Source organism: Molossus molossus, unplaced genomic scaffold, assembly GCF_014108415.1.
Source record: "Molossus molossus isolate mMolMol1 unplaced genomic scaffold, mMolMol1.p scaffold_m16_p_8, whole genome shotgun sequence".
NCBI lineage: Eukaryota > Metazoa > Chordata > Mammalia > Chiroptera > Molossidae > Molossus > Molossus molossus.
Genome location: NW_023425402.1, coordinates 99,822,484 through 99,847,344, shown reverse-complemented (window position 1 = coordinate 99,847,344; position 24,861 = coordinate 99,822,484). Strand labels below are relative to the sequence as shown.

General features: G+C 43.7%; 1 protein-coding gene across 3 annotated transcripts in view; it reads right to left on the bottom strand.

Moving 5' to 3' along the window:
* MTHFD1L (methylenetetrahydrofolate dehydrogenase (NADP+ dependent) 1 like) overlaps positions 1-24,861 on the bottom strand; it is a 191,257-nt gene that overhangs the window by 108,622 nt on the left and 57,774 nt on the right. For all 3 annotated transcript variants that reach the window (XM_036248192.1, XM_036248194.1, XM_036248193.1), the window contains 6 exons: positions 22,918-23,025; positions 21,981-22,055; positions 20,986-21,088; positions 15,632-15,708; positions 11,026-11,166; positions 5,742-5,810 (listed from right to left, as the gene is read on the bottom strand). In XM_036248192.1, the coding sequence (XP_036104085.1) occupies positions 5,742-5,810; positions 11,026-11,166; positions 15,632-15,708; positions 20,986-21,088; positions 21,981-22,055; positions 22,918-23,025 (573 nt within the window). The remainder of the gene's footprint in view (positions 1-5,741; positions 5,811-11,025; positions 11,167-15,631; positions 15,709-20,985; positions 21,089-21,980; positions 22,056-22,917; positions 23,026-24,861) is intronic.

The window sequence follows — 24,861 nt, the reverse complement described above, 5'->3', positions numbered from 1 at the left end:
TTTGATATGCCACCGGGTTAGTTGTCTCAATGACCATGAAGTAAACGCTTTACCTTATTTCACATGACTTTGCATTGTATTTTTTTAAAAAATGGAACTAGACTCTGATGGTCTAAGAGTCTTATTTAAAATTTTTTCTCATTAAGAAATTAATCAGTTCAAGAAAAATCTAAAGCCAGCATAAAAATCAATTTAATTCACGGCAGGTCAACCACATAAGGATGTTGTATTTGCAATAAGAAATATAACCTTTTTATATTCACAACAATAACCTTGTCATCCTGGTTTTTCAAAATTCTGTTTAAGACTTTCTCACTGTTTGTCTGCCATGTTAAAAATCTGATAACCATTACATTTTAATTCTTTGAACAGAAGTCTGTTTATCCATTTATTTTTAATGCCATTTCTATACTCTTCCTTCAGCAGTGCGAGCAGGCCGTGGCCCTGCCTAAAAGCCTGTCCGCACGCGCGGAGTGCTCAGGTTTGCTTCCGAGCCCAGCAGGGCTGCTGGGGCCGTGCACCGAGGCCTTGGCCCCGCCTGGGAGCACACAGGTTGTCCTGTCCCTGCCGCGGGGAAGACAGGGAGTGACGTGCGGGATTGGGGTCTGCGAGCCATGGAAAGGTCCCAGGAACCACGACGGGCTGCTGGCTGACCATGCTTCCAACTCGAGAAAGCGGAACAAAAGCAGGAAGAAAGAAGTGAGAGAAAAGTCATCTCTCAAAACGTAAAAGAGCTCATCAAAGCCACTCTGTGAGTCTCTATTTACTTTTCCTCTCAAGTCCTCAGGAGGGTCAATTACAAGTCCTGATAAGGTCACACACATGTATGCAGAAATGAGGCCGGGACTATGAAACCCACACACGCTTTTATGGATACATATAGGTTTAGTGTCTAGATCTCCCGTCTACCTATGTCTGATTTCTCACTTCTATCCAGATAAACCTTGCAAGTGCTCTGAAGAAAATACTGTTTGAAGGACACAGTCTCCATCACCTCCTAACCTTGCCATTCCTAGCAGGGGGCTGTCTGAGTAGGCTAGCGGAGCTGGGAAACATTTCGTGAGGACGAGGTCACAGGCTCCATCCCTGGGTGGGCAGCTGCCCTCTCTCCTTGACACATTGCAGCCCTGACCATGGCCATCTGAGAAGCACTGGGCACTGGTCTCCAAGGAGGACAGGTGACAGACAGGCATGGCTGGATCAGCATAAACACACCACTGATCCTGATATAACCACTCTAAGGACTAGATCAGCAGCATTTTAATTTTCATTTAAAGTTAAAGGCCACACAGTGTGTTAATCACTAGGGCGGTATTGGAGCCCTGGTTTTGGAAGTCCCAGTATGGAGTTTGAATGAAAAAATGTGTACATTATCTTTGTCAGACATTCAAACAGACACATATGCTCACATACTCAACTGAGCTTACAGCTACACGATACAGTGCACAGTTAAATAGTTTGTCTAAGAAATCCCATGATGAATCCAAAGATATAAAACTATCTATCATGAGTCTGGTATTTTACTTTATATACAGAACACTTAGAAAAGTAATGCAGGAACTACCTTGGTTTCTCATGATGACAAAGCTATAGATATTCTCCATAATGGACTTTTCAAACATTTCATAAGATTAACAGTTCAATTACCCAGAGCCCTAAAAGAGCCTTGTCTAAAAGAACACTGTGCCACGCTGAAAATATTCTGTATCTGCACCATCCACTTAAAATGTAGCTAGTAAAACTAAAAAAAATTATCTATCTATCTATCTATCTATCTATCTATCTACATCTATCTGTCTATCTATCTAATCTATCTATCATCTTTCTTTCTTTCTAGAAATGCAGCTGGTATGACTGCAGAACTGAGTTGTAAATTTTATTTGAAATAATTTAGACAGAAATAACCATGTGTGACCAGTGGCTACCATACTGGACAGCACACTCTAGCAAATAAGTGTGTCCTGACCCATGGTATAATGCTTGGACCTCTCCATTTCTCTCTCTTGTTGATTCAGTCTTCCACAGGGAAATCATCAGGGGCACCTGGGCCTTAACCCCAGACATTCTGGCTCACTTGTCCGGGGTGGAACCTGGTATAATACCTTTAAGTCTTTCCAGTGATTCAAGTGTGTGGACTGGTCACTTGTAGGAATGCAACCCAAGATAACCCCTAAGGACCTAACAGTCAAGTACATTCAAAATGAGCACAAAAGCACAGTCTGTACACTGGCCAGAGATCTTTAGCTTATATACCGACTTAGACTCCTAGTGCCACTGATTAGCCAGGTTAATTTAAAATGAATATTTAGGGGACTCAGCTGGCAGAGTTCATACGTGCAGATATTCTAACTGACTGCTGTGTTTAATTTTTAAACAATGCCTATTGTCTGTTCAAGTAATGACAAAATGGCCAGTCTAAAATAAAAAAATAGATACATATGTGAGAATTGTTTAGGAGCAGCCCAGCCCACTAATTCCTTCACTAAACGGAAATCTGGCTTTAGAATGGGATATACATTAAAGGTGAAAGTACTTTTTATTTTAAGAAAGATCATTATGTAAAACACACTGGTTATTCCTAAATGTGTTAATTTTTTAGGGGAAAGTGTTACGAGGAAGCAGTGTCATGTCTCTATATATGTATTTCTTATTCATTCACTTATGTATTTAACACATATGTATTTTTAGGAGCCATGTAGTGAAAATAGTACGTATATATTTAATTACTCAACAGGTATTACTGTACATGGGAGGAGCTGTCCGGGGGAGCTCCGGATAGATGGCGAACAAGACAGGACAGGACAGGACAGGAAGGTCCTGCCTCCTGCTGGGAGGGGAGATTCAGCGAACAAACAAGGCGACAGGAACTCTCAGATACTACTCTGTGCCACAGAGCATGACAAGAGGGTGACAGGAAAGAATGACCGCGGAGGTGCTGCTGAAATGACATGAGACCTGAGGAAAAAGGCGTCGACGAAGACCAGGAGCGTCTGGGCACTGGTGTCTGCTCAGAGCGGGCCTGGGCAGGGAGCGGGGAGGGGACAGGCCAGGGCAGGGGCAGGGGGGATGGTCAGATCCTGTGAGGCCAGAGCGGGGTGGTGGGTAAACACCCAAGAATTCTAAGCAGGAGGGCAACAGGAACTGGGTTAGGTTTTAGGGCTGCTGAGCGGAGGAAGGCACTGAATGAAAGCGTGGGACAGGCGAGGCCAGCTGGGAGGCTGTGGTGGGGGCAAGGTGGGGGAGGGGAGGGGGCCTCCGGGAAGATCTCTGAGTTTTTGGCTTGAAACACTCACTGACTGGGTTTGGGGGAAGGAGCAAGTGGGGAGGAAGTAGGAGGTGGTTGGGAATCAAAGATCTTCATTATTAAGTTTGAAAATGCCTTTTACCTGCCCAAGTGGCTCTTGGTAACTACCTCCAAGTCTGAAACTCTGAGGTCAGGAGATTCAGAACCAGAGTTTGGGGTCATCGCATGGCTGACAGTGGGGGAAAGGACAGCGGAAGAGTGAGGGCTCAGGCCCTGACATTTAGGGCCGAGAAGCCAGCAAAGGAGATGGAGGAGACGCCACCAGGAGCGTCCAGGAGAGCAAGGTGTCACAGAAGCCAGAAGGAAGAGACATTAGCTGTCGAATCCCACTGAGCGGTCACATAGGTAAGGACAGAGAAACGAAGACTTGGTCACACGGAGGGACAGCCGACCTTGACAGGAGCAGTCGGTCAGCAGAGGCGGAAACTACGGTCAGGCTGAAGTCACTGAGGAGAGTGTCGGGTGACTAAGTGGAGCCCAGTTACAGACGGTCACGTCCGACTGGGAGGGCACACAGGGTCACGGGAGAGTTTGCGAAGTGTTTAGGATAGCTCACATCAGAGCCTGTTTGCACGCTGATGGAACGAGCCGGAGGAGGAAGTCAGGAGCTACAGGAGCAAGAGGCCTAGGTGGTGCTTCCGATCTCCCTTCCCTGGCTCGGGGGACGCTGCACAGTGCACCCTCACGGGACCTTCCAGCTCTCTCTGGCCCCCACGTCTGTCTGCTGCCTTGCACTGTGATTCTTGCTCTCTGCTGGAGCCCTTCCATCGCACAGCACATTCCTGCAAGGGCCTTTGCACTGCACGTCACCCTGTGCCGGGAGCTCTTCCTCCACACACACCTGCGGCTCTCTCTCGGGTTACTCACACCTGTCCGTGTCACCTCCTCAGACACATCACACACCCACATCATTCCCTCTAGTCCGTGCCACCCGTTGGCAGGCTACGTGTTGCTTTCTCTCTGTCTGGTCTGGCTCCCCCACGGAGTGCTGGTTCCAAGAGGGCAGGGCTTTGGTGTTCACTGCTGTGTCCAAGCACCGTAAAGAGCAGCCTGGGTTGCGTGTTCAATAGATAGTAAATCTCCATAATAACCCTGTTAGGTTAGTTGTTGGGACTCTCACCATTTTACATGAGAGAAAAAGGGAATGAAATTATTACAACACTCACCCAAGGTCACAGTTAGTAAATGGCAGAATGAACATTCAAACTCAGCTTTATGTCAGCTGAAAACATGAACAGATGAACGGATATGCCGCTTGTCTTTCTGCAATGTCTTCCCTGACATGCTTGCCCTTGGGTCACCTCCACCTCCCTTTGTCCCATTACAGCTTGGGGACAAGCAGGTTTGCACCACTGATGGTATGCATTTCCTCCCAACTCCATTGTTCAGTGACATCTGGAAGGAAGCCAGAAACTGGCCATTGTGAGAAATTGGCCCTCCCAGGAACATTTACACTATGGAAATTGGCAAATGCCACAAATCAGGCATTTTCACCCCAGAGAGCTGGCTGTTAAAACACCAGCACACCACTGTCTCCCAGGCCCTCACCCCCACCCTCCCACGTGTCTCTTTGCCAACCCAACCCAGATACTATCTCCTTGTCTGCACCCAAATCCTGGGCTCTCCTTAGCTAGGAGGAGGTAATTAGACAATTACTACATCACATAAGCAAGACCAGTGACTAAAAACCTGGATGAAAACAGAGATATTTTGATGAGGAAATTTAAGTTCAATAAAGATTAAGAGCAGGAAAGTCATATACAAAAACAACATTCTTACAAAAGCAGGGTACAGCATTCTCTCCTGGAAAACATTTCTCAGCATTTACTATGTGTTTTTCTTTTTTTTTTTTTTCATCCTCACCCGAGGACATTTTTCCACTTTTTGTTCAGATAGAATGGGAGGTAGAGAGAGAGAGAGAGAAACATCGATGTGAAAGGGACACATCGAGTGGCTGCCACCCGCACGACCAACCAGGGCCGGGGACAAACTGCAACCGAGGTACGTGCCCTTAGCGGGAACCGAACCCGGGTCTCTCTGGACCACAGGTCGACGCTCTAACCGCTGAGCCAAACCGGCCAGGGCTACTATGTGTTTTGTTTAGGGAAAACAAAAATAAAATTATCTCAAAACCTAATTATTATAAGAGATTAAGTTAAAAAAAAAAAAAAAAAAGGCAAAGAGCACATCTTACTGAGACATTAGAAAGAAATCGACTTTCTAAATTTCTACTCTGGTCAAATAGTACTACATTAGCCAAGCTATAAATTATATTAAAGAATCTATAACTACACTTTTAATTTTTTTGGAGGACCAAGTTCTTCTGATGCTCTCTGTGGGCTCACATTGTCCGGAAATGCTCCCACTGGATGAGGCTGCACAAGCAATCCAATTAATGCAAACTGCTGACAATTTCTATAAAAAGAAAATCACTTACTTCTAGGGTCTGCATCAGATTTGGTTTTATTGCATCTTTCATCAAAACTGTCAAAGCACCTGTCACCCCCTAAAGGAGAGAGAAAAAAAAAACCCACAACAGTTATTCAATCTCTATCAAAATATCAATGGCATTTTTTTTTCAAAGAACTATAACAAATAATCCTAAAATTTATATGAAACCACAACAACCTGAATAGCCACAGCAATTCTGAGGAAAAAAAAACAGAGCTAGAGGTATGATGTTCCCTGATTTCAAACTATTCTATAGAGCTATGGTAATCAAAATGGCATGGCACTGGCACAGACACCTAGCTCAGTTGGACAGAATAGAGAACCCGGACATAAAAACCTAAGCTTATACAGTCAATTAACCTATGACAAAGGAAATAAGAACATACAATAAGGTAAAGACAGTCTATTCAATGGTGTTGGGAAAATTGGACAGATACAGGCAAAAAGATAAAACCAGACTACTTTCTTATGCCATATACAAAAACAACTCAAATGGATTACAGCATTTAAGACCCGAAACCATCAAGCTCCCGGAAGAAAATATAGGCAGTAAACTCTTTGACATAGCTCTTAAAATTTTTTTGTTTTTTTTGATATGTCTCCTTAGGCAAGGGCAACAGAAGAAAAAATAAAGAAATAGGATTACATTAAAAAAAAACAACAATGCTGCACAGTGGAAGAAAAGTCACCAACAAGATGAAAAGGCAACCTGCTGAATGGGAGAAGATATCTGTAAATGATATACCAGAAAAGGAATATCCAAAATATGTAAAATACAGCTCAACATCAAAAAACAAAGGTCTTGAACAGACATTTCTCAAAGAAGACATATATGTGGCCAACAGACACATGAAAAAATATTCAGCATCACTAAATACCAGGGAAATGCAAACCAAAACCACCAGATATTACCTCACATGGGTCAAAATGCTTATTACCCAAAAAACAACAACAACAACAAATAACAAGTGTTGGCGTAAATGTGGAGAAAAGGGAACCTCGTGCACTGTTGGTGGGAATGTAAACTAGTGCAGCCACTGAGGAAAACAGTGGACATTCTTAAAAAAATTAAAAATAGAGCTACCATATGACCCAGCAATTCCACTCCTCAGTATTTATCTAAAAAAAAAAAAAAGAGCCTTGGCCGGTTTGGCTCAGCGGTTGGAGCGTCGGCCTGCGGTCCTGAGAGACCCGGGTTCGGTTCCCGCTAAGGGCACGTACCTCGGTTGCAGTTTGTCCCCGGCCCTGGTCGGTTGTGCGGGTGGCAGCCACTTGATGTGTTCCTTTCACATCGATGTTTTTCTCTCTCTCTCTCTGTTCCTCTCTCTCCCTCCCACTCTACCTGAACAAAAAATGGAAAAATGTCCTCTGGTGAGGAAAAAAAAAAAAAAAAGAAAACAATAATTCAAAAAGATATATGCACCCTCTGTTCACTGCTGCATTACCAGTAACAGCCGAAATATGGAAGCAATGTAGGCGCCATTGATGGATGAATGGATAGAGGAGATAAGGTACATGTAACATAATGGAATGTTACTCAGCCATAAGAAAGGAAGAAATCTTGCCATTTGCAACAAAATGGAGGGATCTATCAGTGGTAAGTAAAGTAAGTCAGATAGAGAAAGAAAGATACCATGTGATTTCAGTTATACGTGGAGTCTAAAAAAACAAAACAAAACAGAAACAAACTCATAGGTTCAGTGAAAAAACTGATGGCTGCCAGACAGAAGGGGGCTGGAGGGTTGGGTGGAAAAAGGGATTTAAAAAGTACACCTTCTACTTGGCCAGTGTGGCTCAGTGGTTGAGCATCGATCCATGCACCAAGAGGTTGCTGGTTCAATTCCCAGTCAGGGCACATACCCAGGTTGTGGGCCAAATCCCCAGTGGGGGGCATGCAGGAGGCAGCAAATCGATGTTCTCTCTCATCGATGTTTCTATCTCTCCCTCCTTCTTCCTTCCTCTCTCTCTAAAATCAGTGAAGAAAAAAAATATATATAAAAAAACAAGTATGAACTTCCAGTTACAAAAATAAGTCACGGTGATGTAATGTACAGCATAAGGAAGAGAGTCAATAATAACGTAATCACTATGTACAACGACAGATGGTTACTAGACTTATTGTAGTGTAGTGATCACAAGGTATGTAAATGTTGAATCACTACGTTGTACACCTGAAACTAATATAATACTATATGTCAGCTATAATTGAAAATAAATTAAAAAAATATTTTCTCCCACAAAGACAAAAGCAACACATGACTGACAAAAGATGATCTGTTTCTCACCAGCCTGTCCCGTAGGTGGGCACCCACAGGCGGCTCTCACCCTGGGCTACGCGTGACCAGCACTGCCCCCTCCGGCCACCTCTCGCCACCTGAACGGAGTCAGCCACGGAGGACGTGAGGAGCGCCGGCGCAGGGGCAGCACTGACTCTTTCAAAGCCTTCCTTGAGGGCGTTTGAGAGGGTTGCCAGAGAGCAGACCTTTCAGTCCGCCTACACGTGTTTTCTGGCAATTATGCTCGTTATTTTTTCATGACCAGAGATTGTACTATTGCCCGAAGAAATGAGATAAAGAATTGGAACAAAGCTATTTCCGGGGACAGCAGGAAGAGAGGTAGAGGGAACTGTCTAGAAGCACCCATTCTGGGTTCCCACCGTCTCTCAAGCTCTCATCCCAGACAGAGAAAGCACTTCCAAAATGGAAGCACCTGAAAGGCTTCTTGTTTTCTGTCTCGTGCTCTGTCTGCAGAGAATGAGGCTGCCTCCTTCCAGTCCCAGGGAGCTCTGGGCTGGCCTCCCTCTAAGTCCCCTTTCCTGGAAAAGAGAGAAGGAAGAGAGACAAGAGGGAGGAAGTCTAAGCAAATGTCTGTCGTCTTCTTTTTATCCCCCATAGTTTACATTAGTGTTTACTTGGGGTGTTGTACATTCTATGGGTTTGAAGACAACATTAAAAAAAAAGCTTCTGCACAGTGGAAGAAAACTCATCAACAAGATGAAAAGGCAACCTGCTGAATGGAAGAAGAAATATGCAAGTGATATATCAGATAAGGAATATCCAAAATAAGTAAAAACAAACCAGTCAGTCATTGGGAGGCTGTACTACGAGCAAATGCATGTAAATGTAGCTGTGAACAAAGTAAACAGCATGCAACAGCTCTTAACCAACCAGTGGGCAGAATCTAGAGACTCTTCATCTCTCCCAAGGACAATAGTTTACTACTTCCTCCCTCTTCTATCACCAATGATATTACATTTCTCTTATGTGATCAATTTCAATTTTTTAAATAATATTTCATCATTTAAGATTTATAAGGAAACCCAATTTATTTTCTACTTAATTGTACAAAATACACGTTGCAAGAAATGGAACCTATAATAAATATATTAAGCTGTTCTACGGCGAAAGCTGCTGGCCAGGAATGGAGCAAAGAAATCAGTTCTCTTTTCATAACACAGAGCGTGTGGAAGAATAGCAGCTTGCTTGCTTTTCTGCACACTATCCTTGCTTCTACGTCCTGGTCCACCTAGCTCAAGAATCTGGACGTTTCTGTTGGATTGCATTAGGTGGGTTACCACCTGCTCGGTTTTCCTGCCACATCTCAGCTTTTCTGCTTCTTACAGTGACTATTGTCAAACCCATGATGACGTCACCACTGAGAGCAGCTCTGGGGCCATCATGCCCACTGTAAGCTTTGTCACCTGTCCATTTCCCAAGTCCATGGAGGGGAGAGCTCGGACATATTCTTCCAGGGACTGGCAGAATCAATCATCTTGTAAGAAACTTTCAGAGGTCACCTAATGCAATGCACTGCATTACATAGATTCTTTTGACCAAGTCAAAAACAAGCTATAGGGTGGCAAACCGAGAGCACAGAAGCCGACAGTCCTCTCAATTTTTCGCGGTGGACCACCTTCTGAGAGTCCCCCTCAGTGACGCGCAATCCGCAGAGATCAGGCACTTTTGCAAAGAGACACAAAAGATAACCAAGGAGAGCAAACTCTAAGTTTGTTCCAGATCCAAGATTTTTATCACACAGAAAATAATAAGTTTAGGGAAAATAACATTTGAGGCTTCAGTTTCATATTATTCCTGTCACATATTTATTGGTACTTAAAGTTAATAGGATACAGAGAAATCTATTTATACAGAAACAGCAATATGTCAGTTTAGATAGAAATGTAAAGGTCTTGACAATTTTCGAAAAGCAGTACTTTTACAGCAAGCTGAACATGGGTTTTCTCTTTAAGCTTTGTACTAAGCATTCCACAGAGCTGCTGATATAAACATATCTATTTAATTTACTTGACAAAGACCTATGAAATAAGTTAGTCAGATTCATTTCTTCTAAAGCAGCCAAAAAGTAATCAAGACATGTTGGCAAAGGATTCATAGTATGTCCTAAGCTTTTGGAATTAATAAAATATTAATTTGCCTTTCCCCTTCCACAATTGTTTTTCAGTTGGCAGCGTACGTTTTAATTCCATTGTTATATGTGACTCAAGATGTGGGAAGTAAGCTGAAACTGGAGCAAGGGCTGTCCTACAGGAACATGTCCTACTGCAGTCCTTACAAACATGTACAAACAGAGGCAGTAAGTACACCGCTGATGGGTTTAAGTTAACAACAGAGAAGGTCATTAGAAGAAGGAAAGGGTTAGCGCGCAAATGAGACTGGGACTAAAGGAGGCGGCGGTGAGGACTCCATGACAGCTCTGTGAAGAGTCGCCCCCTCACAGGGGAGCTAGAGGAGGAACACTGAGTGAGGTGGAGACCTCCCTTTATAATGTGAAGCCCAAAACTACGGCCCACAATGGAACAAGCCAGGGTGCCAGGGAGCAGGTTGGTGCCCCAAAACGTGCCAGACGAATTTAATCCTCCCGTCTGTGAAGGTGGAGCCACTTTCTTCTTACTCCTTTGAAAGGCCACTCGCCATCAATTTATAGCAGGCAGAGATCACACTTTTTAAAAAGCCATGGGCTGCAGGACAACCCACCCCAGGCAGAACAGAGATCTGGACTGGCAAGAATCGGGAAAAGCTTATGAAAGAAATCTCACATGCTTTGGTTGCAACCAATTGTAAGCATGTTATCAAGGCCTGTGAGAACATTATGAAGCTATAAAACAAACAGACTTGTGAGGGGAAAGAATGTGTGTGCAGAAATTATCTGAATTCCCATTCTGCACGTAGATAAGAGAAAGAAAACCTTCATCTGCCTAATCACAACAGGGACAGTGAGCTCTCTGGAGCTCCTGAAATGGACATACTCACCAAATCTTCTGCTGTGACGGGCTGCCCATTTTTGTCACTGGCCACCACCATTCTTCCCAGCCGCTCCTTCATGTCCTTGAGGCTGTCGGTTAGGGCCAGCACCGCCATGATCTCGCTGGCCACCGCGATGTCAAACTGTGCCTGAAATGGCAAAAGCAAAGGTACTGGTCAGCTGCAGGGCCACCGGGATGGCCATTTCCACAGGGAGCTGTATCTTAGCAATTAAGTTCTTGCAGGCCCAGGAATTTATCCTTGATGGCCACTCGTAAGTGTACACACTTTCTGAATGTCTAGAGCACTTCCAGTCCTGGGCTCGATGCTGTCTCTCTAGGGTGGCCTTGAGCTTCTTCCATTTGCTCTGCTGAGCAGGACGCAGCCTGGCGAGGACCCTATCACAATAGCTCACGGCACTATTTGATTCCGGAGCGTGTGTCAGACTTGTAATTAATGATTCGTGTGATTACCTGTTCGATGCATGTCTCCACCACTGGACTGTAAGTGCCATCAAGGCAGAAACCCTTTGGGGGACTGAGTGTGAAACCCAAGAAACCCTTTGGGGGCTGAATGAATGAACAGCCTGCTGACTATAGCCGCTGTTACTCATCGTGCTGTCAAGGGGGCTTCATTTGTCTGTCCAGGAAGGAGATGAGGAGCAGACGGTGAAAGGAGATGGTCCTGAGGCCAGTTTCCCAGAGTCAGAGCTCAACCCAGCACTGAGGTCACCCTGACTCGTGTAGCCAACCATGTCAAAAGAGGACACAGAATCAATTCCCAGACGTCCACGAGGGCATGGCCACACCAGCTCTGGAAGTGCCCGGCAATGAGCACTTTCTGCAAAATGCTCCTGGACTTTCCTACTGCCTCTCCTGGCTCTGGCTCCAGCCTGCACAGCCAGCAGGAACCGAAGGAGACAGAGGAACGTGCTCTCCCTCCTCCTCCAACTCAGCCCCCGGACAAACCACTTCATTACACTCTGGCTGAATTCTCTTCTTCCCAAGGGGCATGAGAGCCAGACAAGTTCAAGCTTATGTAGAGAGAAAATGGAAACATTTTATTGTCCATTTCCGCCACTGACAAGAAAGGAAATGAAGGAACCAAGGAGCTGAATGAGATGTTATTAGTCATCGATTTAGTGAAAAAATATTACTGAAAGTCAACTGAAACTATATTTAATTATTGCATTCTCAATATAACCCATTCTAATCAAGTGATTTTTCATAGCATGATATTTAGGATTCTCTATGCCACCATTTCATTATAAACAGTGCATATAAAAAAGTGACTAAAAATATTGAGACTTCCTATATAAAACACAAAACTAGAAATATTCTTAAAATATTACCTGTATAAGTAATAAGTGGAATTTACAACACACATACAAGTTCTTCAATTGTAATGATTACAATTTCAAAATTTTATATCTTGAGCAATATAAAAAATGAAATAAATTGAATCAATATAAATTTCATTGTTCATTTTCTAAAATTTATTTTTTTCCAATTTTTATTAATTTATTTTTGTTACAGATGTTTCTCCTCCCCCCACCCCACTAGCATTGTTGTCTATGTCCATTGGTTATGTATACATGCATGTAAGTTCTCATCCATCCCCCCACCCCCCTACTCTGAGGTTTGTCAGTCTGAACCGTACTCCTTTCTACGTCTCTGGGTCTATTTTGTTCATCAGCCCAACTCGTTCATTATATTCCACAAATAAGTGAGATCATGTAGTATTTGTCTATCATTGTTCTTCATTTTATTGACTGAATGATATGAAGGGCTAATCATTTTTGTTTTGCAAATAAAATATTTCAAAATCAGCCCTGGCTAGTTTTGCTCAGTGGCTAGAGTGTAGGCCTGCAGAGCAAAGAGTCTTGGGTTCGATTCCGGTCAAGGGCACATACCTTGGTTGTGGTTTGGTTCCCGGGCCCTGGTCCCTGGCCCTGGTTGGGGTCGTTCAGAGGCAACCAGTCGATGTGTCTCTCTCACATTGATGTTTATTCCCCCCTCCCCCAACTCTAGCTGAAGATAAATGAAAACTACATTCTCGGGTGAAAATTAAAAAAAAGAAAAAAATTCAAAATCATATAAAGGTGTAAGTGTGATTCTTATTGTTTATCACAATTTAAACAAAGGACATTAAGCCATGCTGGCAAGTATGTGAATCAACATGGCTGTTCTGGAAGGTAAAATGGAACTATACATCCACATGTGAAATCTGCAATCATGGATCTGGAATGTGTCCTAAGGATAGCATCACTGAGAACACACATGAACATGTGTGTATGTTACCTTTGTGTACATCAGCTTATTGATGATAGCTCAACACTGCAAACACCTTACATGTCTACTACAGGGAACTAGTTAATCCATTCTGATGCATCTACAAGATAAGATATTCTAGAGACATTAAAAAGTGATCATACAGACCTCCCTTAATTGACATAAAAAGATGTCCTCAATAAGGTCTTATGGCTTTAAAAAATTAGTTGAAGTTTTTTAATATAATCCCTTTTTATTTAAAAACATGTACACATAAAGCAATATAGGATACAACCTTGGGCAAGTTACTTAACATGCCCAGTTTCTCATTTGTAAAACAGATTCACAAACGGAATGTGCTCATGTATGTAATGAGCCTACTGATACAAGGCATTCCAATGCCAGCCATCACGAACCTTTCCCACTTCGCACTGTGACAGCACTCAGTTACAGCACAAAGACATGCAGACTGTGGAAGGGCCCTCCTACTACCCCCTTTCTTTCCCAATCCTCTTTCCATCCATAACTATGCCAGAATTTGGTGCACATCTCACCAGCTTCCACTGAATGTATATATATACACATATATGAACATGTATGCGGGCTTTTTCTCAACATAAACGTGATTATACTATGTGTATTTCACTTTAAAATTTTTTAAGTTTTTCCATTTCACAGTGATTCTTTTCAACTGCCACGCTTCCCTGGTAGAACGAGGCACCAAAGTACATGACCGCTCCTACTGATGAACATTTGAATAGTTTCAAATTTCCACCATTACAAATAATGCTGTAATTAGTATGCTCACACAGAGCTATCTTTTGCACATAAGCAAATATTCCTCATTTCCTCCTTTTTCTTTGATATTTACAGTCCCGGAGTAGAAATTGTTGGGTCATTTCAAACTTTACAACTAGCAAACTGTCACTCAAGAGGCTTCACCAATGTGGACACCCACCAACGCGGTATAAAAGTCGCTACTGCTTCACACCTGCACTATGTAACACTGAGCAGTAACTGATGTTTTGATAAGCTCATAGGTAAACACTTCATTGTTCTTTAATTTGCAGTTTTATGAGTACTTATTGGCATTTTATTTGTGTTTTTGTAAACTGTTTTTTATTTATCCTATTCATTTATTCAGCAAATATTTACCGAACACCTACCACTAGATATTATGTATTTAACAAAATTCTAGACCCTGAGAATGCAGCAGTGAACGAGAGACAAACACCTGCCCTCACGAAGCTCACACTGTGATAAGGGGAGGCAGAACATTAGGAAGCTGAGTAAGTACGGCAGGGAAAGGAAAGGGAGTTTGGGGACAGGCAGCGACAGTTTTAAAGAAGGTGACAAGGAAAGGCCTCGATGAGAGCATATCTGAGCATTAATTTGTAGAAGTTCTTTCTAGGTCTGGTGCATCGATCCTTTGTTTTGCATACATTGCAAACATTCTCTCCCAGTGTGTTACGGGTCTTTTAATGTTTTCGTACGTCATTTTTTTTCATACAAAAGAAACATTTTTCTGTCAAAATTATCTCTTCTTCATACTAGAGAAAAAGTATTATTATTTTTTCACTAAGAAAACTTAACAATATAAAGGTCATAAATCTAAAACTGTCTTAAAATAGGTTTATTACAAAAATAGATAACTTAGAGGCCTACTGTGCCTGGCTAAAAAAGAAATCACAAAGTGAATTTATATTCCCCAAGTGCCATGGCTCCACCTTGGAGACCTGTTCAAATGAAGGCGGACATCATAATTTATCCTCCACATTCTCTGGATTTGGGTAATAAGACATTATCCTTAAAAATTCCTCAGGCTTTTCAGTGAAGTAACGTGGTGTGCTCTTGTCTTCAGTTTCTGAATGTGAGTAACGTGCCTGAGATGTTCATCTGCAGTTGTCACGCAGATGCAGTAACAATGGGTGGGTCTGACATTGAGTGACACCCTGCGTGGCTCACCCCAGAAACACAACTGAACTCATACAAGAAAAGGATGGTAAGAAAATATAGGAGCCCGGCTGGTGCAGCTCAGTGGTTGAGTGTCGACCCACCAAGAGGTGGCCAGTTCGATTCCTGGTCAGGGCACATGCCCAGGTGGTGAGCCCAATCCCCAGTGCAGGGCATGCAGGAGGCGGCCAATTGATGTTCTTGCTCATCAATGTTTCTATATCTCTCTCCCTCTCCCTTCCTCTCTAAAAATCAATAAAGAAAAAATTTTTTAAAAAAAGGAAAATAAAGGAGACTTCCCACCTTCTGTGTTCCTCGAAAGAATTGCGTGAATGTGTTGGTAAACCACGGCTACTAAGAACAGCCACTCCTGTGAAGAAAAGGCCACATACCTGCCGAGAATATCCCTTCTCTGTGCCTGCCTGCCCAATCGTTATTTTCCGTAGAAATCGGTCATTTGTATCCAGTACTGAAAGAGAATAGAACAGATTATCAATCAGCAAGTGTGAACTGGCTGCCGAGTGTGCGCCTGGCACTGCTCCGAGTGCTGGGGAAGCAGCAGAGGGCAAGGGGCAAGGCCTGGCTTCCCGGAGCCAGTGTTCCAGTGGAAGGACACAGGGAGGGATCAAATACACGAGAAACTGTCAGCTAGTGGTACGTGCTGTAGGAGGAGATAGGAGGTGAAATGAGATTGTGTGTCAGGGTACTAGTGGGGTGAGATACCATTTTTGACTAGGCAGTTAGCAAAAGCATTTCTGAAATGATGACATATTATGTTGAAACCAGACTCACAAGAAGACAATTAAGTCTCTCAAAAGGTTAATCATATGATCCAGCAAGTCCACCTCTATACATATATCCAATAGAAAGCAGGAACTTGAACAGAAATTTACACACCCATGTTCACAGTAGCATCATTCACAATAGCCAAGAGGTAGAAACACCTAAGTGTTCAACACATGAATGAAGAAACAAAATGTAATATACACACCCAATGGAATATTATACAGCCATGAAGAGGAACGGCCTTTTGATATATGCTACAACATGAATGGATGTTGAAAACATTAGGCATGATGAAATAAGCCAGAAGGACAATGTCTGTGTAGTTCTATCTAGATTAGGCAAATGCATAGAGACAGAAAGTAGAGCAGTGGTTACTAGGGGCTGGCAGAAGGGAAGTTATTGTTAATGGGTACAGGGTCTTTGCTGGGAACGATGAAAGAGTTGTGAGTCTAGATAGTGATGATGGTGTAATCATTGTAACCTTTTGGATGTATCAATGGCATTAAGTGCACACTTACAAATGGTTAAAATGATATAGGCATATTTAACCACAACAAAGAAATAAAACAGTGGGGGGCGGGGGAGTCAATCATGAATTAAACAGGCACCAGGTCCCCTGATTGGCTTGTTTGAATTGCACCGATTTGCATTTTGTTTGTGAAAACTAGATATGGTTTAGTAAAAACCAAATTTATAATGCCAGAAACAAAGCCAGAAAGGCTGAGACCTCACTAATAATTTATGAGGCTTCAAATAACAAGTTGTCCACACTGACAACTTAGATGATTTACTAAATTTATAGCATGGTACTGATAGCGGTGATGGGAAGGATGCATTTGGGAACAGAAGTATCCAAAGGATGAAAATGTCAACTGTGCCTCCCAGGCACATGACACTAGCCGACGTGCCCACCATGCCCACCTCTGTTGTTCCACGACTCAGCTTCCACACACCACACGCTCTCACACACGCACATATACACACACTCACACAGACACTCAACACTTACCAAACACACAGAAGCCTTCTTTAGGATTTTAAGGTATAAGCAGAATACATACAAAGGAATGCTTCTCAATATGATCGCTAGCTGGTACTTATTCCCAAGACCTACAGTGCAGAGTCATGTAAAGTAAAAACATCTCCTATTCTCATGTGTAGTATGCATAATCTTGACAAAAGATTCATGTGATCTTGCTATTAGAAATTCAGTTTTGTTTGTTGTTGTTGTTGTTAATCCTCACCCGAGGATATTTTTCCATTGATTTTTTAGATAGAGTGAAGGAGTGGGAGCAGAGAGAGAGAAACATCAATGTGAGAGAGACACATTGATTGGTTGCCTCTCACATAACCCTGACCGGGGCTGGGAACAAACCCACAACCCAGGATGTGCCCTTGACCAGGAATCAAACCTGCAACCCTTTGGTATGCAGGCTGACGCTCTAACCGCTAAGCCAAACCGGCCTGGGCACAAAATTCAGCTGATTTTTATTCGGCAAAGAGAACACAAGCAAGCCCCTCCAAGTGTTGCAAGCCGGCTGGTGGTGTTACCATGTGCTGGTAGAACAGGCATCTCACATTCACAAGCGTGCGCGATACCGGGAAAGAGTCGTGTGAATGTGTCGGTGACACAATGAGAAAAACTGGGAAGATAACATTCTGACACAGAAGACAGGAGAAAGTAACCCTGAATGAGTGATACAGAACTGCCGGCCTCCACATGACAGAACTAAAGGTGGAATGAGAAACACCTACTCATTCCAGGAGTCTTGACCAAGGGCCAATTCTGTGCAAGGTCCTGTGTGAGTGGCACAGGTAAACAAAGATGACAAGACATCTATCTCTGACCTAAGGCCTTTGTTGTCCAGGGGAGATAAGCAGGGGATGAGTGAGTATGTGTAGGAAGGGGGTGCAGGTTGTTTTTTCCTCTTTGATCTAGTCTAGAGGCTCCCTGCAGCCCACAGTGCTGACTGTCTTCATGGACATGCAGAGTATGCCTGTGAACCATCGGCTCAGGATCTGGGTGGCACAAGGTACCATCAGGGACAGGTCCACTCCGGGGGTTTCAGTGGAAGAACTGCAATGATTTCCTGCATGTTGTCAGGTGTCGGGAATCAGGAACTTGATGTCAGTTCACTGAAGATGACTGAGGCTTGTGGGACCTTGGTCTATGACCAGGAGAGGGACACATGATTGAGAGGGGAGAAGGGAAGACTGGGAGCCCACGGAGGTTCCAATGCTCAGACAGGGGCTCACACTCCTGCAGGAGCAGCAAGATGGCCCCATGTCTGCTGTTTCTTCTGCTTACATTAACTGTTTCTGGAATATTCTATTGGCAACTGGTTCCACCCTATTGGCAGGCACATGGGGCCTTTAAGCTTCTGATATGAGGCACAGGATGCAAGAACCGTTCGATTTCTCACACAGGCTGTAAGGAAAGGGGTGACCATTAAACAACCCCATGTTCTGAGTGTCCTCTCTCTAGTTACCAAATCAGAAAAAGATCTAATCACATCACAAGGGTTACACTGCTTCCAGGTCTAAGCCCATATTGCCTTAGAAAACAACCACCTTGCATTAAATGGCCCCAACTCATCTGATGGAGAGTCCAGAGGAGTTTAGAAAGATATTAACAAGTAGTTTAGCTCTTCTTCCCATGAGTTAATATCAAAGATGGGACTCTCGGAGAGAAACCAATGTGCACACCAGCCCTGGGCACGAGAGGCTGCGGAGCCTTCCTCTCGGTGCCCACTGGCCTGAGCCGCAGTCTCGTTCTGACGGTCACCGCAGCTGGAACCACAGAACAGATGCGGAGGAAGGCTCGCCTGTGTAGAACTGTGTTTTTTAGCATATCCACAGGCTTGGTTAGAAATACTCTAAGTTCCGCCCGCATGGTTTTCTTTCACAAGTAAACCCCTGAAAAGGCTAAAAGAGTCACACAAACTCCAAAATGCCTTGAAAAAGTTGACTATGCATTTTGGATATAATGGTGTTGTAATAGTGAATCTTCTCAGTTAAAAAGCAGTCTTACCAGCAAGATGTGGAAAATGTTCATGTCTGTTATGAATGATGTTGGTCTGGTTCCATCATCGAGGCAGCTCACAGGAACTGTGGCTCATCCACAGAGAAACACTCTGCAAAAGTGCTTCTCAACCTTCCTAATGCTGCGACCCTTAATACAGGTCCTCATGTTGTGCTGACCCCCAACCATAAAATTATTTTTGTTGCTACCCCATAACTCTAATTTTGTTACTGTTATGTCTTAGGCGACCCCTGTGAAAGGGTCATTCGACCCCCAAAGGGGTTGCGACCCACAGTTGAGAACTGCTGCTCTAGAGCCATTTAAAATCACCACCACAACAAACAGCTAAGAACAGAACCTGCATGTTCTGATATAAACGAAGGTAGTAGGACATCAAGTCTTCATACCTAAATTCCATTTAGGGATATGCACACAATCCAGCTGCTGTTAGCAAAGCAAGATGTTTCTCATTCTTTTTGGACATTTCCGAAATCTTTATAATATTGTTACTTTTATAACAAAAAATGTTTTTACAGTTTCCAAAGAGATTCGACTCTCCTTTAGTTTGGAGACACACAGAGAGGAATATACATCACGTGACTACTGCCCCCGTGGCCTGTGGTTACTGGTGGTACTTTGGGTTTGGGAAGCACTCCCGTGTGGCTGTGGGCCGGCGCAAGGAGACACCTGGAATCATGACTCCTTTTACAGAGGAAACTGAGAAAGTCGCTTGTGGAAAGTTGCACAGCTCATGAAAGATCTCGGTCTTTGTCTCTCCGCCCCTCGGTCTGTGCGAAAACACTAATTCGTAATGAACTACTTGAATGAATTCCCAGAAGGGAAGCTTCACGATGGGAGGGCCTGGGCAGGGAAACGGAAGAATGAAGGAGGGCCCACCTGTCTGGGAGGCAGACAGGGAACAAGTGTACGAGGCCACACCACCGTGGTCCTTCGGGCCAATCTATGTGATGGCAATTTTATCCCACTCATGATGAGGGAGAACTCTGTCACACAGTAGAGTACGGCAGTGACCAGACATCTCTACAACACGAACCTACTTACTGAAGGGGAGGAAAGGAAAGCAAGACTAGCTATTAAAAGGTAACCACAAAAAACCGGGCATCTGATACAAGTGGAAGTGGGTAGAAAGGGGGAGTGGGTGGCAGGTCTGAGAGGAAGCATGCGGGAAGGACAGGAGCGCAGCCCAGCCCCCGCGGGGGCACCTCGGCTTTCACCAGGGCCATCCCCACCTTCCCGCCGGCATCTCGCCCATCTCCAAAGGGCCAGGCCCTTGTGCACGTGGTGCTCGGAGTCCCGCAGTGAGTTAGCGGCAGGGTGGACACACACCCAGGGCTCCTGATTCCACATGCAGTGCTTCTCCCCTCTGTCCCACCCCCGTAGAGGGCAGTGTGGGGGACAAGGGAAGTGTCCTGGCTAACAGGGGGACAGGAAGGTCAGGCAGGCCGGAGCCCATGGGGAGTCCCTCTGCGCTGCATCTGAAGGGTTGGCGAGTACTCTCGTAAGTGGCTGGAAGCATGTGCCAGACTCAGAAAAAATTCGGAGCTGAAAGTACAGATTTCAGAGCCGCTTAGAGCAGTGGTAAGAAAATGAGAGGAATTAATTAAGGCAGTGGGTAGAGGGGGTGGCGAGACACATATGGGTAGACAAAGACTTTTCAAAAACATAGGACAAGAAGCCAGAGAAGAAAGAGATGAAGAAAATGAAGTAGTTTTCCTTGGACACGTGGAAGGTGTTGGAGAGGATGTGACTGAGCCCAGATAGGAGGCAGAGATGAGGAGAGGACGGGAAGCAAATACAGGAAGGAATCATGAAACACAGGCTGGGCGGACAATGGGGAGAAAGAAACCCATGCCTTTGTGGAACTGATTTAGGGCTTCCGCCGCAACACGCCGCCCCGATCTGGCGGTCGGCACCCACCTCGCTGCCATGTGATGGTGGAGGGGTCGATGTTGAGACGGGCGAACTTGTTCATTTCCTCTTCAGTCAGTGTGCTTGGATCAGTCTTATTTATTCCTAGTTTCTAATGACCAAGAACAGAAAGTGCACTAAGTTTTAGAAGGACTAGAAAGTAAGATGTAACCAACACAATTCCTCTTCCTTTATTTTCTCCATGACTAGGAAAAGCTGTTTTAAAAACTGAACCTGACTTTTGCTTATCTGTAGATTAGGCCAACTCATATACATAAATGCCTAAGACCCAACATTTCCTATAGGCGGAACACAATGAAATTTGTCATATACCCTTAACATGACAAATCTGAAAATGTAATGCAGTTGGCAGTACCCAAAGGGCAGAACCATCTCAGCTGAGGCTCTCCACGGCCACCATGTGCTGTGGGCGGGAGGGACATAAACCCTTCTGTATGTCTGATGCCCAGTTCATTAGATCTTTTCCAATAAAATACCAATAATTCAAGTAAACTTAATGTCTGTGTTTTCAAAACGAGTTATTTCGAATTCACTGAGAAATAAGCCACTGAAATAGTCAATGCATCTGTTTCGACAAAGGTAACATTCTGGGACAGTGGCTTTTAATGAGGGACAAGGAAAGAATCTGGGCGACAAACGAGATTGGAGCTGCTGAGGAGGGTGTACTGCGCGTTCTCCTCAACAAACTGAATGTGGTTCAGTAAGAAGCAAGGGGGCGAAGTTTTAAAACCAATTATTTGCCAAACGGTGGCTGAAAATGACAGCGTTGGAGTTAGTTCGCTCGGCGCTCGGGCCGGCAGAGCAGGTCTCGGGTTTCTGGGTCCCACTCTCCCTGCTCTATCGTTCTCTCTTTAGCGTGTAATACCCCAGAGAGCATCTGAAAACCAAAATCAAACCAAGTTCGTAAATGTCTGGCTTTGATCATGTTTCTGATGTGTCTCCAGGATATTTTCTGTCTAAAGAACCACCCACTGGAAACTTACCTTCAGCCGAGCAAGCTGAATGTTTGAAAACTCTCGAACACCGTTCACTGAAGGAACCAGGCGATTATACAGAGCCTAGGAACACAAAACAAAAACAAACTCCAACAGTTTAAGGGCTAACCATGAACTTGGACAATTCACAGGATACAACAAAGTTCATTACATTTATTACCAAACTGTTTAGATTATAGACCCTATTAAAATTCTTGGCTAAGATAAGCAATGTAGCCTTAAGTTCTGTCATTTTCATAAATCTGACTGGATCTGACACAATGCACATTGCAGAGAGTTTGCACAAGTATGTGTTTCTTGATCTACAGCCTTATAACTACCAAAATAATATTTATCTGAATTTGGCTTCAAAACTCACTAGAAAGTTACTTTAATTGGAGGTAGTCAGACCCCTGTGAAAGTGCCAGAAACTCCCACTCTCATCCATGTCCATGTCTATGAGGAGTCAGCAGCTGGCACCCGGTCCCTTTCAGGTGCATGGTCTACCTCTCATGCACCTGAAGCCCATCAAGGGGGTCTGACTTCTTCTAGAGCACACCTAGGACAGCTGCGTGTAACATTAGTCTTAAAAGCTCTCTCTCCAATCCCCTTAGCACAGAACAGAGATCAGACCTATGGACAGAGTGAAGAGAAGTAGTACGCCAACTATCTTCAAAACTAAAGACTTGTCTCAGAGAATATTTGGCTTAAAATGTACAATGAACATAATCCTCCCAGCAACTTGGCAGTGGTCATAAATTCACTTGAGAATCTGACCAAAGTATGAATCCTTTCCCCCAAGAAAAAAGGACATATACAGATTCACAGAATTTGGAATAAAATTCCAGAGAGTTTACAGAATCCAGAAGTTTTCCCACAAACTCCGTAAGAATCCAGGAATCCTAGGACAAGATGCCCCAAAGGGCCAGCAAGAACCCTTTCTCACCTTATCAGTTTGCGTGTTTTCATGCAAAATCCTTGCGTCGATGGCAGCAGCCAGCAAGTTATTGGCAGCAGTGATGGCATGAATATCCCCAGTCAAGTGGAGGTTGAACTATAAATGAGATTAAAACAGCTTTCTACTTGTCTTAAACAACATGGCAGTATTCAAGAACTTCCAGAATAAATTAAATATTATACTAATTACATATTCTTATGAGTGGAGCCCATAGAACAGCCTCAATCAGAAAATCAGTGACAATAAAGAACTCTTGAACAGACTTTCTGTTGCAAATTCTTTCTTTAGGTTAAAGGTGAAGTATTCTGATGGACTTCGTGATTGGTTTCCTTATTTTCATTTTTATGCATTGTTTTATGAGTTAGAAAATATTGTATCAAATATACTTTGCAATGAGTCAGGGCATGAAGTAAATAGTAATGATAGAAAAATATGAAATATGACAGAAAGTGTGAGAAATAGAAAATACATCATTCTCACAACACTATTAATTATGCTATTTTCCTTCCAGTTTTATGTGCACACATGACAATTATTTGTAAAATCAGCATACTTATAATTTGGTACCTGCTTAAAAAAAAAACACCTTATTATTATATAATAATCTTATTTCTGTATAGTTACAACTTTAGGGACTGTATAATTGAGCAGATGTACCAAAACTGTTCAGTCTCCTATGTCTGGTAATTAAAGTGGCTTCTAAATTTTCAACTGTTGCAAAGAAGTCTATAGTTGATCTTGATGATATCACCACATTGCTTCTTGAAAGGGTTGAAATACCACCCAAAAAAAAAAAACCGGATCAGTTACTCCAGAAACAAAGTAACTTTGGGCTAATAAAATAAGTTGATTTATTTGAAAAAACGGTGTTCTGTTTTAAGTCACATTTCATTCATTTCTTGGAAGCTTAAACATTTATATTTTGTGGTTGAAGTCTTATTTTATAACAAAATAAGACACTCAGGCCTCCACAGGTAAGCATCTTCCCTATTCCTTTGATAAAATCAGTAAGTATGCCCGGCTGGTGTGGCTCAGTGGTTGAGTGTCGACCCATGCACTAAGATGTTGCTGGTTCGATTCCCGGTCAGGGCACATGCCCAGGTTGTGGGCCAAATTCCCAGTGGGGGGCATGCAGGAGGTGGCCAATTGATGTTCTCTCTCATCAATGTTTCTCTCTCTCCCTTAAAAAAAATTTAAAAGAGCCCTGGCCGGTTTGGCTCAGAGGTTAGAGCGTCGGCCTGCGGTCCACAGAGACCCGGGTTCGGTTCCCGCTAAGGGCATATACCTTGGCTGCAGTTTGTCCCCGGCCCTGGTTGGTTCGTGTGGGTGGCGGCCACTCGATGTGTCCCTTTCACGTCGATGTTTCTCTCTCTTCCTCTCTCTCCTTCCCGCTCTATCTGAGTAAAAAATGGAAAAATGTCCTCGGGTGAGGATAAAAAAAAAAAAAATTAAAAGAAAAGAAACAAAAACAAACCAGTAAGTATTTCATAGTGAGCATCAACTATGTGCTGGGCATTCTGCTATTGCTGAGGCCTAAGGTCTCTAACTCACCACAGCTGACCAAACATGGTCTAGGAGGGAAATCATGAGAAACATGGACTAGGAGGGAAATCAATGGGCTGGAACAGAACCTAGAAGTATAAGCTGGGAAGGGAGGGCAGAAAAGGAAGGGAAGGACATCCCAGGCTTGGAATCAAGAGACAACAGGGAAGAGTCTGCAAGGACTGTGACGGGGTGGAGAGAGGGAGGCTGCACGTGGGACCTGAGACAGTGAGACCGGAGACAGCAGAGCAGCAGCCCAGGAGGACCTGCCATGCTATGCTGGGTGGACAGGGACAGCCTAACCACTGGAACATACTGGACAAGAATGGAACCTGCTCAGACTTGCATGTTAGGAAGATTTCTCAGGGCCTGAACTAAAAGGCCGATGAA